This window comes from Anser anser (assembly GCF_964211835.1).
Source record: "Anser anser genome assembly, contig: HAP1_SCAFFOLD_133, whole genome shotgun sequence".
NCBI lineage: Eukaryota > Metazoa > Chordata > Aves > Anseriformes > Anatidae > Anser > Anser anser.
In genome coordinates this window covers 13,354-29,132 of record NW_028153510.1, presented here as the reverse complement: position 1 = coordinate 29,132, position 15,779 = coordinate 13,354, and the positions used below count along the sequence as shown (strand labels likewise).

The following is a 15,779-nucleotide window of genomic DNA, read 5'->3' as shown; positions in this document are numbered from 1 at the left end:
GACGTTTATTGCCGCCCTTTTTCACTACTGCATATACTTTCCCCGTAGCCCCACGCGCTGTCCACGCGCCCGAATCTGTCATACAATTGGTTAGAGACCCGCAGACACGCGCCTCGAGCCAGCCAGCAATTGGCCACTGCCCAAAGCTCATCTTTAACACTGTAGCCAATTTACTTTATCTCCACCTTGCTCAAGTTTTTGTTTCTACCGCTTGTTTCCTCATTATCTCTAATTCAGGGATGTGTGAAGCAGCGCAAAGCCACCTGCGAATTCCTTTCCCACACCTGGGTGTCTGGGTGCCCCAAATTGGGGTGTCCCAAAGCCACCTGGGACACTTGGGTCACCCAAATCGGGGTGTCCCCAAATCTCTGGGTGTCTGGGTGCCCCAAATTGGGGTGTCCCCAAGTCCCTGGGTGTCTGGGTGCCCAAACTGGGGTGTCCCAAAGCCACCTGGGACACTTGGGTCACCCAAATCGGGGTGTCCCCAAATCTCTGGGTGTCTAGGTCCCCCAAATTGGGGTCTCCCCAAATCCCTGGCTGTCCGTGCCCCCAAATCGTGCCGCCCCCAAGCCCCTCCCCCCACGTGTCCCCCCGAGACCCTCCCCCTGTGCCCTCCGAGGACACCGGTGTCCTCGCCGCGCCCCCCCGCAGGCACTGGCTGGCGGGGGCGTACCCCCAGTTCGCCATCCCCTACTTTGTGTACAATGTCTACGCCATGTTCCTGTGCCACTGGCACCGCGGGCGCGTCAAGGGACACGAAGCCGGGCCACCGCCATCCCTGCGGGCAGCCGCCGGCGCCTACCTGCGCAAGGACCTCCTGATGGTGCTCCACCACACCGCCATGGTGCTCGTCTGCTTCCCCGTGGCCACCGTGAGTGGGGGCAGGGACCGGGGGGGACACCTTGGGGACACGGGAATGGTGTGGGGACACGGGAACGGCGTGGGGACACGGGAACGGCGTGGGGATGTGGAGGTGGAGGGATGGTGGCTGGGTGTGGACGTGGTCGTGGAGGTCCACCACACCTTCGTGGGCTTCTTCGTGGTCACGGGGACACTTGGGGACACTTGGGGACACTTGGGGACATGGGGTGGAAGGACGTCACCTGGGTATGGAGCTACTCATGCAGGTCACCACGCTGTGGTCCTCGTTGGCTTCTCCGTGGCCATGAGGACAGACGTGCTCATGGAGGTCCACCATGCTGTCGTGGGCTTCTCCGTGGTCATGGGGACTCTTGGGGACACTTGGGGACACTTGGGGACACGGGGTAGAAAAAGGTCACCTGGGGATGGAGCTACTCATGGAGGTCACCACGCTGTGGTCCTTGTTGGCTTCTCCGTGGCCACGGGGACAGACGTGCTCATGGAGGTCCACCACGCCGCCATGGTGCTCGTCTGCTTCCCCGTGGCCACCGTGAGTGGGGGACAGGGACCGGGGGGACACCTTGGGGACACGGGAACAGTGTGGGGACACGGGAACGGCGTGGGGACACGAGGGTGCCATGGGGATGTGGAGGTGGAGGGATGGTGGCTGGGTGTGGACGTGGTCATGGAGGTCCACCACGCCTTCGTGGGCTTCTTCGTGGTCATGGGGACACTTGGGGACACTTGGGGACATGGGGTGGAAGAATGTCACTTGGGTATGGAGCTACTCGTGGAGGTCACCACGCTGTGGTCCTTGCTGGCTTCTCCGTGGCCACGGGGACAGACGTGCTCATGGAGGTCCACCACGCTTTTGTGGGCTTCTCCGTGGCCGTGGGGACACTTGGGGACATTTGGGGACACGGGGTAGAAGAAGGTCACCTGGGGATGGAGCTACTCATGGAGGTCACCACGCTGTGGTCCTTGTTGGCTTCTCCGTGGCCATGAGGACAGACGTGCTCATGGAGGTCCACCACGCTGTTGTGGGCTTCTCCATGGTCATGGGGACACTTGGGGACATTTGGGGACATTTGAGGACACTTGGGGACACTTGTGGTGGAACACCTCCTTGGTACGGAGCTACTCATGGAGGTCCACCACGGAGTCATGGTGCTTGTTGGCTTCTCCATGTCCCCATGTCCCCATGTCCCCATGTCCCCGTGTCCCCACATGTCCCCAAGTGTCCCCAAATGTCCCCGCGTGTCCCCAAATGTCCCCGTGTCCCCCCCCCCCCCAGCTGTGGCGCCAGGGGAAGGGCGACTTCTTCCTGGGTTGCCTGCTGATGGCGGAGCTCAGCACCCCCTTCGTCTGCCTGGGCAAGGTCCTCATCCTGGTGAGCCCCGAAACGCGGCCCCGGGGGGACAATGGGGTGGCCGGGGGGGCTCCAGCCCCGGGGTCCCCAACCCCTTGAGTCCCCAGAAGAACATGGGGTGGTGGTGGGTCTCCACCCCCACGTGTCCCTCAACATCTGGGTCCCTGGGAGAACATGGGGTGGTGGTGGGCCCCCAAACCCTCGTGTCCCTCAACATTTGGGTCCCCAACCCCTGGGTCTCTGGGAGAACACGGGATGGTGGTGGGTCCCCAAATCCTCATGTTCCTCACCACGTGGGTCCCCAGGAGAACATGGGATGGAGGTGGGCCCCCAACCCCACGTGTCCCTCAACATTTGGGTCCCCAACTCCTTGGGTCCCCAACCCCTGGGTCCCCAGAAGAACATGGGGTGGTGGTGGGTCCCCAAACCCTCGTGTCCCTCAACATTTGGGCCCCCACCCCTCATGTCCCTCAACATTCAGGCCCCCAACCCCTCGTGTCCCCAGCTCCTTGGGTCCCCAACCCCTGGGTCTCCAGCATAACAGGGGATGGTGGTGGGCCCCCAAGCCCTCATGTCTCCAACCTGTTGGGTCTCCAACCTGTTGGGTCTCCAACCTGTTGGGTCTCCAAACTTTTGGGTCCCCAGAAGAACGTGGGGTGGTGGTGGGCTCCCAACCCCTCGTGTCCCTCAACATTTGGGTCCCCAACCCTTCATGTCCCCAACCCTCGGGTCCCCAACCCCTGGCCGAACATGGGGTGGTGGTGGGCCTCCATCCCACGTGTCCCTCAACATTCAGGCCCCCAACCCCTTGTGTCACCAGTCCCTGGGTCCCCAGCATGACTTGGGGTGCTGGTGGGCCCCCAACCCCACGCGTCCCTCAATATTTGGGTCCCCAACCCCTTGGGTCCCCAACCCCTTGAGTCCCCAGCATGACTTGGGATGGTGGTGGGCCCCCAGCCCCACGCGTCCCTCAACATTTGGGTCCCCAATCCCTCGTGTCCCCAACCCCTTGAGTCCCCAGGATGACTTGGGATGGAGGTGGGCCCAACCCCATGTGTCCCTCAACATTTGGGTCCCCAACCCTTTGTGTCCCCAACCCCTTGGGTCCCCAGAAGAATACGGGGTGGTGGTGGGTCCCCAACCCCTCGTGTCCCTCAACATCTGGGTCCCCAGGAGAACATGGGGTGGTGGTGGGCTCCCAACCCCTTGTGTCCTCCAACATTTGGGTCCCCAACCCCTTGTGTCCCCAACCCTTCATGTCCCCAGCAGAACGTGGGGTGGTGGTGGGCCCCCAACCCCTCGTGTCCCTCACCACATGGATCCCCAGCATGACTTGGGATGGTGGTGGGCCCCCAACCCCACGTGTCCCTCAACATTTGGGTCCCCAACCCTTCATGTCCCCAACCCTCGGGTCCCCAACCCCTGGCTCCCCAAGATGACTTTGGTTGGTCCCCAACCCCTCGTGTCCCTCAACATCTGGGTCCCTGGGAGAACATAGGGTGGTGGTAGGCCTCCAACCCCCCACGTCCCTCAACGTTTGGGTCCCCAACCCTTTGTGTCCCCAACCCCTGGAGTCCCCAGCAGAACATGGGGTGATGGTGGGTCCCCACCCCACGTGTCCCTCAACATTTGGGTCCCCAACCCTTTGTGTCCCCAACCCCTTGAGTCCCCAGGAGAACATGGGGTGGTGGTGGGCCCCCAACCCCTCGTGTCCCTCAACATTTGAGTCCCCAGCATGACTTGGGGTGGTGCTGGGCCCCCAGCCCCACGCGTCCCTCAACATTTGGGTCCCCAACCCTTTGTGTCCCCAACCCCTTGAGTCCCCAGAAGAATACGGGGTGGTGGTGGGTCCCCAACCCCTCGTGTCCCTCAACACCTGGGTCCCCAGGAGACCATGGAGTGGTGGTGGGCTCCCAACCCCTTGTGTCCTCCAACATTTGGGTCCCCAACCCCTTGTGTCCCCAACCCTTCATGTCCCCAACAGAACGTGGGGTGGTGGTGGGCCCCCAACCCCTCGTGTCCCTCGCCACGTGGGTCCCCGGGAGAACATGGGACGGTGGTGGGCCTCCATCCCACGTGTCCCTCACCCCTTTCCCCCCCCCACCCCCCGCAGTACAAGCGGCAGCACACGGCGCTGCACAAGCTCAACGGGGTGGCCATGCTGGTGACCTTCCTGGGCTGCCGCGTGCTCCTCTTCCCCTACCTGTACTGGGCCTACGGGCGCCACCTCGGGGTGCCCCTGCTGCGGGTGCCGGGGGCGCTGCCCCCCGCCTACAACGCCGCCGCCGCCGCCCTCCTGGCCCCCCAGCTCTACTGGTTCGGCCTCATCTGCCGGGGGGCCTGGCGCCTCTTCCGGCCCCCGCCCCGGCACCCACCCTGAGCCCCGCCGCCACTGCGGGGTGGGCGTCCCGTGGGGTGGGGTGGGGTGGGGTGGGGTGGGGGGGCACCCTGAGGTCCTTCGAGGGGGGTTTAGGGGGGGGGTTAGGGGGCGGCCTGGGGCGGTTGTGGGGGCGGGGGGACTTCTGGGGGCGCACTGAGGTCCGTATGGAGGTCCCAAGGGGGTTCTAGGGTCCTTATGGGGCACCCTGAGGTCCTTATGGGGAGTCCTGAGGTCTTTAGGGGGCACCCTAAGGTCCTTATGGGGTCCCAAGGAGTTCCTGGGGTCCTTATGAGGCACCCTGATGTCCCTATGGGGAGTCCTGGGGTCTTTCAGGGACACCCTGAGGTCCTTACGGGGGTCCCAAGGGTGTCCTGGGGTCTTCAGAGGGCACCCTGAGGTCCTTATGGGGGTCCCAAGGGAGTTCTGGGGTCTTCAAGGGGTCCTTGGGGTCCTTGTGAGGGTCCCAAGGGAATCTGGGGACTTCAAGGAGCACCTTGAGGTCCTTTGGGGGGTCCCAAGGGGGTCCTGGGGTCCTTAGGGGCACCCTGAGGTCCCTCTGGGGGTCTCAGGGGGGTCCCCCCCCCACCCATGGGTGCCCGCAGGGTGCCCCCGCGCTGTCCCGGCTGCTGCATTAAAGGACTTTGGGGACGGCCCGGCTCCTCCTTGGGGACATGCGGGGGGGGGGGGATCGTGATGTCACCGCCCCGATGATGTCACAGCCCCGATGATGTCACCGCCCCGATGATGTCACCGCCCTGATGATGACGTCACCACCCCACTGCTGATGTCACACCCCTGAGGTCACTGCCCGCCGGGAGGTCGGGAACTGGGCCCCTTCCCAGTATGAACTGGGGCCATTCCCAGTACAAACTGGGACCCCCAGCCCCATCCCAGTACAAACTGGGACACTTCCCAGTACAAACTTGCACCCCCAGCCCTTTCCCAGAATGAACTGGGATCCTTCCCAGTATGAACTGGGACGCCCAGCCCCATCCCAGTACAAACTGGGATCCCCAGCCCCATCCTAGCACAAACTGGGAACTGTCCCAGTAGAAACTGGGCCCACTCCCAGTACAAACTGGGACCCTCAGCCCAATCCCAATACAAACTGGGCGCAGTCCCAGTGCAAACTGGGCCCTTTCCCAGTACGAACTGGGCGCGTTTGGCTTCGCCCCGCCCCCGTTGCCAGGCAACCGCCGCCGCCACCGCTGTTCCCGCCTCTTTTCCCTCCGTTCTCAGGCAACCGCCGCCATTTTGTCCCCTCCCCTTCCCGCGTTGCCAAGCAACCGCCGCCATTTCGCCCTGCCCCGCCGGGCTGCCCGCACTGCGCATGCGCACCTCCTCGCCTCCCATTGGCTGCCGCCGCGCGGCTTCAAACGGTCGGGCGGGAGCGATGGCGGCGGCGGCTGCGGCCGGTACGGGGAGGCTGAGGGCGCCGGGGGGGGGGAATTTGGGGGGATCTGAGGGGAATTGGGGGGATCTGGGCGGCCGGAGGGGTTCAGAGAGGTTCTGGGGAGGGGGTGCGAGGCTTTAGGGGGTTCTGGCGGTGAGGGGATGAGGGGTTGTGAGGGGGAAAAGGGCTGAGGGGTCGTTCGGTGAGGGGAGAGGGGCTGTGAGGGGACGTTTTGTGAGGAGACGAGGGGCTGTCAGGGGACCGGGGGCTGTTAGGGGGGCATTTTGTGAGGGGACAAGGGGCTGTCAGGGGAGAGGGGCTGTGGGGGGACATTTTGTGAGGGGATGAGGGGCTGTCAGGGGACGAGGGGCTGTCAGGGGGGCATTTTGTGAGGGGACAGGGGGCTGTGAGGGGACACTTCATGAGGGGACGGGCTGTCAGGCAACGTTTTGTGAGGGGACAGGAGCTGAGGGGACATTTTGTGGGGGGACGAGGGGTTTTCGGGGGGACAGGGGCTGTGAGGGGACACTTCCTGAGGGGATGGGCTGTAAGGGGACGTTTTGTGAGGAGACGGGGCTGTGAGGGGACGTTTTGTGAGGGGACAAGGGGCTGTCAGGGGAGAGGGGCTGTGGGGGGACGTTTTGTGAGGGGATGAGGGATTGTGAGGGGAGAAAAGTGCTGAGGGGACACCTCATGAGGGGACGAGGGGCTGTGAGGGGACGGGGGCTGTAAGGGGACATTTTGGGGGTGTCAAGGGGCTGTGAGGGGACAAATCCTGAGGGGAATGGTGTGTGGGGGGACGTTTTGTAGGTGGATGAGGGGCTGTGAGGGGACAGGGGGGCTGTGGGGGGACACTTCCTGAGGTGACAGGGGGCTGTGAGGACTCGTCGTCCAGCCGGGACCACCTCAATGGGTGCTGGTGCCCCCCCAGCGCCCCCCCGCCGGGTGCAGGTCTGCGTCCGCCTGCGCCCCGGCCCCCCCGGCGAGGAGCCCTGCCTGCTCCCCCTCGACTCCCACACCCTGGAGCTGCGCGAGGAGCCCCCCAACGCCCCCTCCCGCTACCGGTGAGCCCCGGGGGAAGGCGGGCGGCACCCATGGGTGCCCCCCACCCCCTTCCTAACGCCTCCTTCCTCAGCTTCGATGCCATCTACGGTGCCGCCAGCTCCACCGCCGCCGTCTATGAGGGCTCCGTCCGCCCGCTGCTGTCCCACCTCCTGGCCGGCCGCGATGTCACCGTCCTCGCCTACGGGCCCAGCGGCTCCGGTGAGCGTTGTCACCCCCCCGCCAAGTGTCCCTGATGCCGCGGTGACCCTCCTGGGGGGGTGACACGGTGCTGGTGCCCACCCCCCCCCAGGGAAGACGCACACCATGCTGGGCAGCGAGGGGGAGCCCGGCTTGGTGCAGCGCGCCCTCGAGGACGTGCTGGAGGCCGTCGGGGACAGCCACCGCGTCACCGTGGCCTGCATGGAGGTGTACTGCGAGGAGGTGCGTTGGGCCCCGCTTCCCCCCCACCACCCCCCCGACTCACCCCATGTCACCTCCCTTTGTTCACGTCCCCCCCCCCACACACACACACCGGTGTCCCCACATTTATCAACCTGTCCCACCCCCAGGTCCCCCCCGGGTCTTCAGATCTGCTCTACCCATAGACAGATCCCTCCCCAGACCCCCATATCACCCACTTATCCCCCCCCCAAATCCACATACCCCTGAAAAAATTCCCATACTCCTCCTAAATCCCCATTTCCCCCCCGTATCCCCCCCAGAAAACACATCCTCCTCAAAATCCCCATATCTACCCCTAATGCCCATATCCATCCCCATTTCTCCCCCCAAAATCCCCATATCCCCCCCAAAGCCCCCGTTACCCCCCCCAAATCCCCATACGGCCCCATATCTGCCCCCAAATCCCCATTTCCCCCCCAAATCCCCCCCACATCCCCCCTCAACCCCCAAATTCCCCACCATATCCCCTCCAAATCCCCCAAATCCCCAGAAATCCCCCTCCATAGGGCACCCTCTCTGCCCCCCCCCCCCCCCAGGGCGCCCTCTCTGCCCCCAAACCCCTCATACCCCCCCCATTTCCCCCCATAACCCACCCAAAATGCCCATATGCCCCCCAATGCCCATTTCCCCCCGTAACCGCCCCATATCTCCCCCCCCAGAATCGCCCACAACCCCCATACCCCCCCCATATCCCCTCCCAAATCCCCACATCCCCCCACAAACCCCCCATACTTCCCCCATATCCCCCCCATGCCTCCCCATATCTCCCCCCAAAAAAAAACCATATCCCCCTCAAATCCCCCCCATATCCCCCTCAAATCCCCCCATATCCCCCCATGCCCCCCCATATCCCCTCAAATCCCCCCCATAGCCCCCCAGTATCCTCCATCAAATCCCCAACCCCCCATATCCCACCCCCAATGCCCATTTCCTCCCCATATCCCCCCAAATCCTCCCCCAAAATTCCCAGATACCCCCAATGCCCTATAACACCCCATAATTCCCCACCCCCCCATATCCTCCCCATATCGCCCCCAATGCCAATTTCCCCCAGTGACCCCCCCAAAAATCCCCATAACCTCCCCCAAAATGCCCATACCCCCCCATACGTCTCCATATCCATCCCCAAACCCCTCTACTCCCGCCAACCCCCCCCAAATCCCCCTATATCCCCCCAAATCTCCCCAAATCCTCGTATGCCCTCCATACGGCCCCCATATCCGTCCCCAAAATCCCGGTTATCCCCCCAAATGCTCTCCAGACCCCCAAATCCCCCATACACCCCCCCAAACCCCCCATACACCCCCCATACGTCCTCCAAATCCCCGCAAACCCCCCAAATCCACCCTATACCCCCCCAAAAAAAACCATATCCCCCCCCAGATCCCCCATACCCCGCCATATCTGCCCCCAAACCCCTCTTCACCCCCCCCATATTCCCCCCAAATCCCCATACCCCTCCCCAAATCCCCAATGCCCATTTTCTCCTCGTAACCCCCCCATACACCCCCATATTCCCCTCCCAAAACCCTCATTTCCCCCTGGAGCTTCCCCTATACGCCCCCATAGCACCCCCTAAAATCCCCCAATGCCCATTTTCCCCCTGTAACCCCCCATACCCCCCCAAATCCCCCCTATACACCCCCAACCTCCCATATCCCCCCCATCCCCCCCCAAAATCCCCCACATGCCCCCATATCCCCCCCCAATGCCAATTTGCCCCATGTAAGCCCCCCAAAAATCCCCATATCCTCCTCCCAAATCCCCATACCCCCCAAACCCCTCATATCCCCCCCAAATCCCCCAATATCCCCCACCAAACCCCCTATATCCCCCCAGTGCCCCCCAAATCGTATCCAGTTTCCTTCCCTCATATTCCCCCCCAAATCCCCATAACCACTCTGTTTCCCCCCAACCCCCCCATATCCTCCCCAGCACCCCCACATTGCCCCCTCAAACCCCCATACTCCCCCTGTCCCCCCCAAATCCCCGCAAACCTCCTATATCCCCCCCAAAATCTTCCCATACCCCCCATATCCCCCCTAAATCCCCCAAATCGCCCCATATTCCCCCGGAATCCCCCCCATATCTGCCCCCAAATCCCCCCATTTCCCCCCATAACCCACCCAAAATGCCCATATGCCCCCCCAATGCCCATTTCCCCCCCGTAACCCCCATATCCCCCCCATATCCCCCCGTATCTGCCTCCATATCTCCCCCCAGTATCCCCCCCCATATCCCCATATCCTCCCCCAAAATCCCCATGACCCCTCATACGGCCCATATCTGCCCCCAAACCCCTCTTCCCTTTCTAAATCCCCCCCCCCAAAATTGCCCAAACCCCCATATCCCCCCCAAATCCCATTTCCCCCTACATTCCCCCCAAATCTCTACATCCCTCCCAAAATCCCCCTATGCCCCCAAATCCCCATATGCCCCCCCAATGCCCATTTCCCCCCATAACCCCCCATATCCCCCCCATAATGCCCCATATCTGCCCCCAAATCCCCATTTCCCCCCCACATCCCCCCCCAAATCCTCCTATATCCCACCATATCCACCACATACCCCCCCAAACCCCACATCCCTCCATATCTCCCCCCAAATCCCCCCCAAAATTGCCCAAAACCCCCATAACCCTCTCAAACCCATTCCCCCTACATCCCCCCCCAAAATTCCCCCATACCCCCCTCAAATCCCCATATCCACCCTCCGATGCCAATTTTCCCCCCCGTAACCCCCCCCAAAATCCCCATATCCTCCCCCAAAATCCTCATACCCCCCCGTACAGCCCCATACTTCCCCCAAAGACCCCCCAAATTACCCCCAACCCCCCCATATCCTCCCCAGCCCCCCCACAGTACGCCCTCAAACCCCCATACTCCCCCTTATGTCCCCCCAAATCCCCGCAAACCTCCTATATCCCCCCAAAATCTTCCCAAATCCCCCAAAATCCCCCCCCATACGGCCCCATATCTCCCCCCCATACTCCCCATATCCCCCCCATAGGGCCCCATATCTGCCCCCAAACCCCTCATACCCCCCCAAATTCCCCCATTACCCCCCATAACCCACCCAAAATGCCCATATGCCCCCCCAATGCCCATTTCCCCCCCGTAACCCCCCATATCCCCCCCCATAATGCCCCATATCTGCCCCCAAATCCCCATTTCCCCCCCACATCCCCACCCAAATCCTCCTATATCCCACCTATATTCCCCCCAAACCCCCACATCCCTCCATATCTCCCCCAATATCCCCCCAAATCCCCATATCCTCCCCCAAAATCCCCATACCCCCCATACGGCCCCTTATCTGCCCCAAACCCCTCATACCCCGCCCCCAATTCCCCGTATGCCCCCCATACGGCCCCCATATCCCTCCCCAAAATCCCAATTCCCACCCCCCATCCCCCACAAAATCCCCATATCATCCCCCAAGCCCCATATCCCCCCCCATAACCTCCAACCCCCCCATATCTCCCCCCAAATCCCAGTATCCCTCCCAATGCCCATTTCCTCCCCATATCCTCCGCCAAAATCCCCATACCCCCCATAATGCCCCATATCTGTCCCCAAATCCCCATTTCCCCCCCCCAAATCCCCATATCTTCTCCCCAAAACCCCCATTACCCCCCCATGCTCCCCATATCCCCCCATACGGCCCCATATCTGCCCCCAAACCCCTCATACCCCCCCAAATCCCCCAACTTCCCCCCCATAACCACCCAAAATGCCCATATGCCCCCCCAATGCCGATTTGCCCCGTAGCCCCTCATATCCCCCCATATCTGCCCCCAAACCCCCATATCCCCCAAAATTGCCCCAAACCCCCAAATCCCATTTCCCCCTACATCCCCCCAAAATCCCCCCAAAATCGCCGTATGCTCCCCCATGCCCATTCCCGCACCATAACAACCCCATATCCCCCCCAGAATCCCCCAAACCCCCCATACCCCCCCAAATCCTCATATCCCCCCCCGATGCCAATTTCTCCCCCATAACCCCCCCAAAATCCCCATACCCCCCCCATATAGCCCCATATCTGCTCCCAAATCCCCATATCCCTCCCCCAAATCCCCAAATCTCCCCAACCCCCCCCCCAAAATCCCGATATCCTCCCCCAAAACCCCCATACCCCCATATATCCCTCCCCAAATCTGCATATCTCCTCCAAATCCCCATATGCCCCCCATATGGCCCCCATATCACTCCCCAAAATCCTGATTTCCCCCCATCCCCCACAAAATCCCCATATCATCCCCCAAACCCCATATCCCCCCCTTAACCCTCCAACCCCCCCATATCTCCCCCCAAATCCAGTATCCCTCCCAATGCCCACTTCCTCCCCATATCCTCCGCCAAATCCCCATACCCCCCCATAATGCCCCATATCTGTCCCCAAATCCCCATTTCCCCCGCACATCCCCCCCATATTTCCCCCTGAACCCCCCATTTTCTCCCCCAAATCCCCATATCTTCCCCCCAAAACCCCATAACCACTGTTTCCCCCAACCCCCCCCATATCCTCCCCAGCCCCCCCACATTGCCCCCTCAAACCCCCATACTCCCCCCTGTCCCCCCCAAATCCCCCCAAATCGCCCCATATTCCCCCGAACCCCCCATATCTGCCCCCCATACTCCCCCATATCTGCCCCCAAATCCCCCAACTTCCCCCCCATAACCCACCCAAAATGCCCATATGCCCCCCCAATGCCCATTTCCCCCCCGTAACCCCCCATATCCCCCCATATCTGCCCCCAAATCCCCACATCCCTCCATATCTCCCCCCAGTATCCCCCCCCAAATCCCCATATCCTCCCCCAAAATCCCCATGACCCTCATACGGCCCCATATCTGCCCCCAAACCCCTCTTCCCTCCCTAAATCCCCCCCCAAAATTGCCCAAACCCCCATATCCCCCCAAATCTCTACATCCCTCCCAAAATCGCCATATGCCCCCAAATCCCCATATGCTCCCCCCATGCCCATTCCCGCCCCATAATCACCCCATATCCCCCCGATGCCAGTTTCCCCCAAATCCCCATTTCCCCCCACATCCCCACCCAAATCCTCCTCTATGCCACCCATATCCCACCACATACCCCCCCAAACCCCACATCCTCTACATCTCCCCCCAATATCCCCCCAAATCCCCATATCCTCCCCCAAAATCCCCATACCCCCCATACGGCCCCTTATCTGCCCCAAACCCCTCATACCCCGCCCCAATTCCCCGTATGCCCCCCATACGGCCCCCATATCCCTCCCCAAAAATCCCGATTTCCCCCCCATCCCCCACAAAATCCCCATATCATCCCCCAAGCCCCATATCCCCCCCATAACCCTCCAACCCCCCCATATCTCCCCCCAAATCCTAGTATCCCTCCCAATGCCCATTTCCTCCCCATATCCTCCGCCAAATCCCCATACCCCCCATATCTGTCCCCAAATCCCCATTTCCCCCCCCAAATCCCCATATCTTCTCCCAAAACCCCATTACCCCCCCATGCTCCCCATATCCCCCCATACGGCCCCATATCTGCCCCCAAACCCCTCATACCCCCCCCAAATTCCCCATTTCCCCCCTGTACCCCCCATATCCCCACCATATCTGCCCCCAAACCCCCATATCCCCACAAAATTGCCCAAAACTCCCAAATCACATCCCCCCCCAAAATCCCCCCAAAATCGCCGTATGCTCCCCCCATGCCCATTCCTGCACCATAACAACCCCATATCCCCCCAGAATCCCCAAACCCCCCCCAAACCCCCCAAATCCTCATATCCCTCCCTGATGCCCATTTCCCCCCCGTAACCGCCCCATATCTCCCCCACAGAATCGCCCAAAACCCCCATATTCCCCCCACATCCACCCCCAAACCCGCATATCCCCCCCAGCCCCCATACTCCCCCCATATCCCCTCCCAAATCCCCACATGCCCCCAGAACCCCCCCCAATGCCCCTATAACCCCCGTGACCCCCCAAAAATCCCCATAACCTCCCCCGAAATCCCCATACGTCTCCATATCCATCCCAAACCCCCTATACTCCCGCCAACCCCCCCCAAATCCCCCCTATATCCCCCCAAATCCTCATATGCCCCCATACGGCCCCCATATCCGTCCCCAAAATCCCGATTATCGCCCCCAAATGCTCTCCAGACCCCCAAATCCCCCCATACACCCCCCCAAACCCCCCATACACCCCCATACGTCCTCCAAATCCCCGCAACCCCCAAATCCACCCTATACCCCCCAAAAAAAACCATATCCCCCCCCAGATCCCCCCATACCCCGCCATATCTGCCCCCAAACCCCTCTTCACCCCCCCCATATTCCCCCCCAAATCCCCATACCCCTCCCCAAATCCCCAATGCCCATTTTCTCCTCGTAACCCCCCATACACCCCCATATTCCCCTCCCAAAACCCTCATTTCCCCCTGGAGCCTCCCCTATACGCCCCCATATCCCCCCCAGAATCCCCCAAAACCCCCATAGCACCCCCTAAAATCCCCCAATGCCCATTTTCCCCCTGTAACCCCCATACCCCCCCAAATCCCCCCTATACACCCCCAACCTCCCGTATCCCCCCCATATCCCCCCCCAAAAATCCCCACATGCCCCCATATCCCCCCCCAATGCCAATTTGCCCCATGTAAGCCCCCCAAAAATCCCCATATCCTCCTCCCAAATCCCCATACCCCCCCAAACCCCTCATATCCCCCCCAAATCCCCAATATCCCCCACCAAACCCCCTATATCCCCCCAGTGCCCCCCCAAATCGTATCCAGTTTCCCTCATATTCCCCCAAATCCCCATAACCACTCTGTTTCCCCCCAAAGCCCCCCCCATATCCTCCACAGCCCCCCCACATTGCCCCCTCAAACCCCCATACTCCCCCCTGTCCCCCCCAAATCCCCCCAAACCTCCTATATCCCCCAAAGTCTTCCCATACGCCCCATATCCCCCCTAAATCCCCCCAAATCGCCCCATATTCCCCCCGAACCCCCCATATCTGCCCCCCATACTCCCCCATATCTGCCCCCAAATTCCCCCATTTCCCCCCCATAACCCAAAATGCCCATATGCCCCCCAATGCCCATTTCCCCCCCGTAACCCCCCATATCCCCCCCATATCTGCCCCCAAATCCCCACATCCCTCCATATCTCCCCCCAGTATCCCCCCCCAAATCCCCATATCCTCCCCCAAAAATCCCCATGACCCTCATACGGCCCCATATCTGCCCCCAAACCCCTCTTCCCTCCCTAAATCCCCCCCCAAAATTGCCCAAACCCCCATATCCCCCCAAATCTCTACATCCCTCCCAAAATCGCCATATGCCCCCAAATCCCCATATGCTCCCCCCATGCCCATTCCCGCCCCATAATCACCCCATATCCCCCCCGATGCCAGTTTCCCCCCCCATAACCCCCCCCCAGAATCCCCATATCCTCCCCCAAAATCCCCATACCCCCCCATACGGCCCCTTATCTGCCCCCAAACCCCTCATACCCCGCCCCCAATTCCCCGTATGCCCCCCATACGGCCCCCATATCCCTCCCCAAAATCCCGATTTCCCCCCCATCCCCACAAAATCCCCATATCATCCCCCAAGCCCCATATCCCCCCCCATAACCCTCCAACCCCCCCATATCTCCCCCCAAATCCCAGTATCCCTCCCAATGCCCATTTCCTCCCCATATCCTCCGCCAAAATCCCCATACCCCCCATATCTGTCCCCAAATCCCCATTTCCCCCCCCCAAATCCCCATATCTTCTCCCCAAAACCCCCATTACCCCCCATGCTCCCCATATCCCCCCATACGGCCCCATATCTGCCCCAAACCCCCATATCCCCACAAAATTGCCCAAAACTCCCAAATCACATCCCCCCCCAAAATCCCCCCAAAATCGCCGTATGCTCCCCCCATGCCCATTCCTGCACCATAACAACCCCATATCCCCCCCAGAATCCCCAAACCCCCCCAAATCCTCATATCCCTCCCTGATGCCCATTTCCCCCCCGTAACCGCCCCATATCTCCCCCACAGAATTGCCCCAAACCCCCATATTCCCCCCACATCCACCCCCAAACCCGCATATCCCCCCCAGCCCCCATACTCCCCCCATATCCCCTCCCAAATCCCCACATGCCCCCAGATCCCCCCCCAATGCCCCTATAACCCCCATATCCCTCCCCATATCCCCCCCCGATGCCAATTTCCCCCCGTGACCCCCCAAAAATCCCCATAACCTCCCCCGAAATCC

At 61.6% G+C, this 15,779-nt stretch overlaps 2 protein-coding genes across 2 annotated transcripts; both read left to right on the top strand.

Moving 5' to 3' along the window:
* The first annotated feature begins 324 nt into the window (after positions 1–324).
* On the top strand, positions 325–4,630 carry LOC310892046 (uncharacterized protein). The gene is made up of 3 exons (XM_083854228.1): positions 325–1,411; positions 2,156–2,251; positions 4,344–4,630. The coding sequence occupies exons 1-3, from the start codon at positions 716–718 to the stop codon at positions 4,608–4,610; spliced, it is 1,059 nt and encodes a 352-aa protein (XP_083710354.1). The 5' UTR covers positions 325–715; the 3' UTR covers positions 4,611–4,630.
* Positions 4,631–4,790: 160 nt separating this feature from the next.
* Positions 4,791–7,716, top strand: LOC310892024 (kinesin-like protein KIF22; the record flags this gene model as incomplete). Its single annotated transcript, XM_083854209.1, has 4 exons — positions 4,791–6,025; positions 6,935–7,067; positions 7,139–7,266; positions 7,358–7,716. The coding sequence occupies exons 1-4, from the start codon at positions 5,941–5,943 to the stop codon at positions 7,714–7,716; spliced, it is 705 nt and encodes a 234-aa protein (XP_083710335.1). The 5' UTR covers positions 4,791–5,940.
* Between the last annotated feature and the right edge of the window lie 8,063 nt (positions 7,717–15,779).

Excerpts from the sequence above, each read along its gene's own strand:
- LOC310892046 (XM_083854228.1), top strand. The coding sequence starts at position 716 with ATGTTCCTGTGCCACTGGCACCGCGGGCGCGTCAAGGGACACGAAGCC. Across the intron at positions 1,412-2,155 it reads TCTGCTTCCCCGTGGCCACC|CTGTGGCGCCAGGGGAAGGG; the intron begins GTGAGTGGGGGA and ends CCCCCCCCCCAG. Across the intron at positions 2,252-4,343 it reads TGGGCAAGGTCCTCATCCTG|TACAAGCGGCAGCACACGGC; the intron begins GTGAGCCCCGAA and ends CACCCCCCGCAG.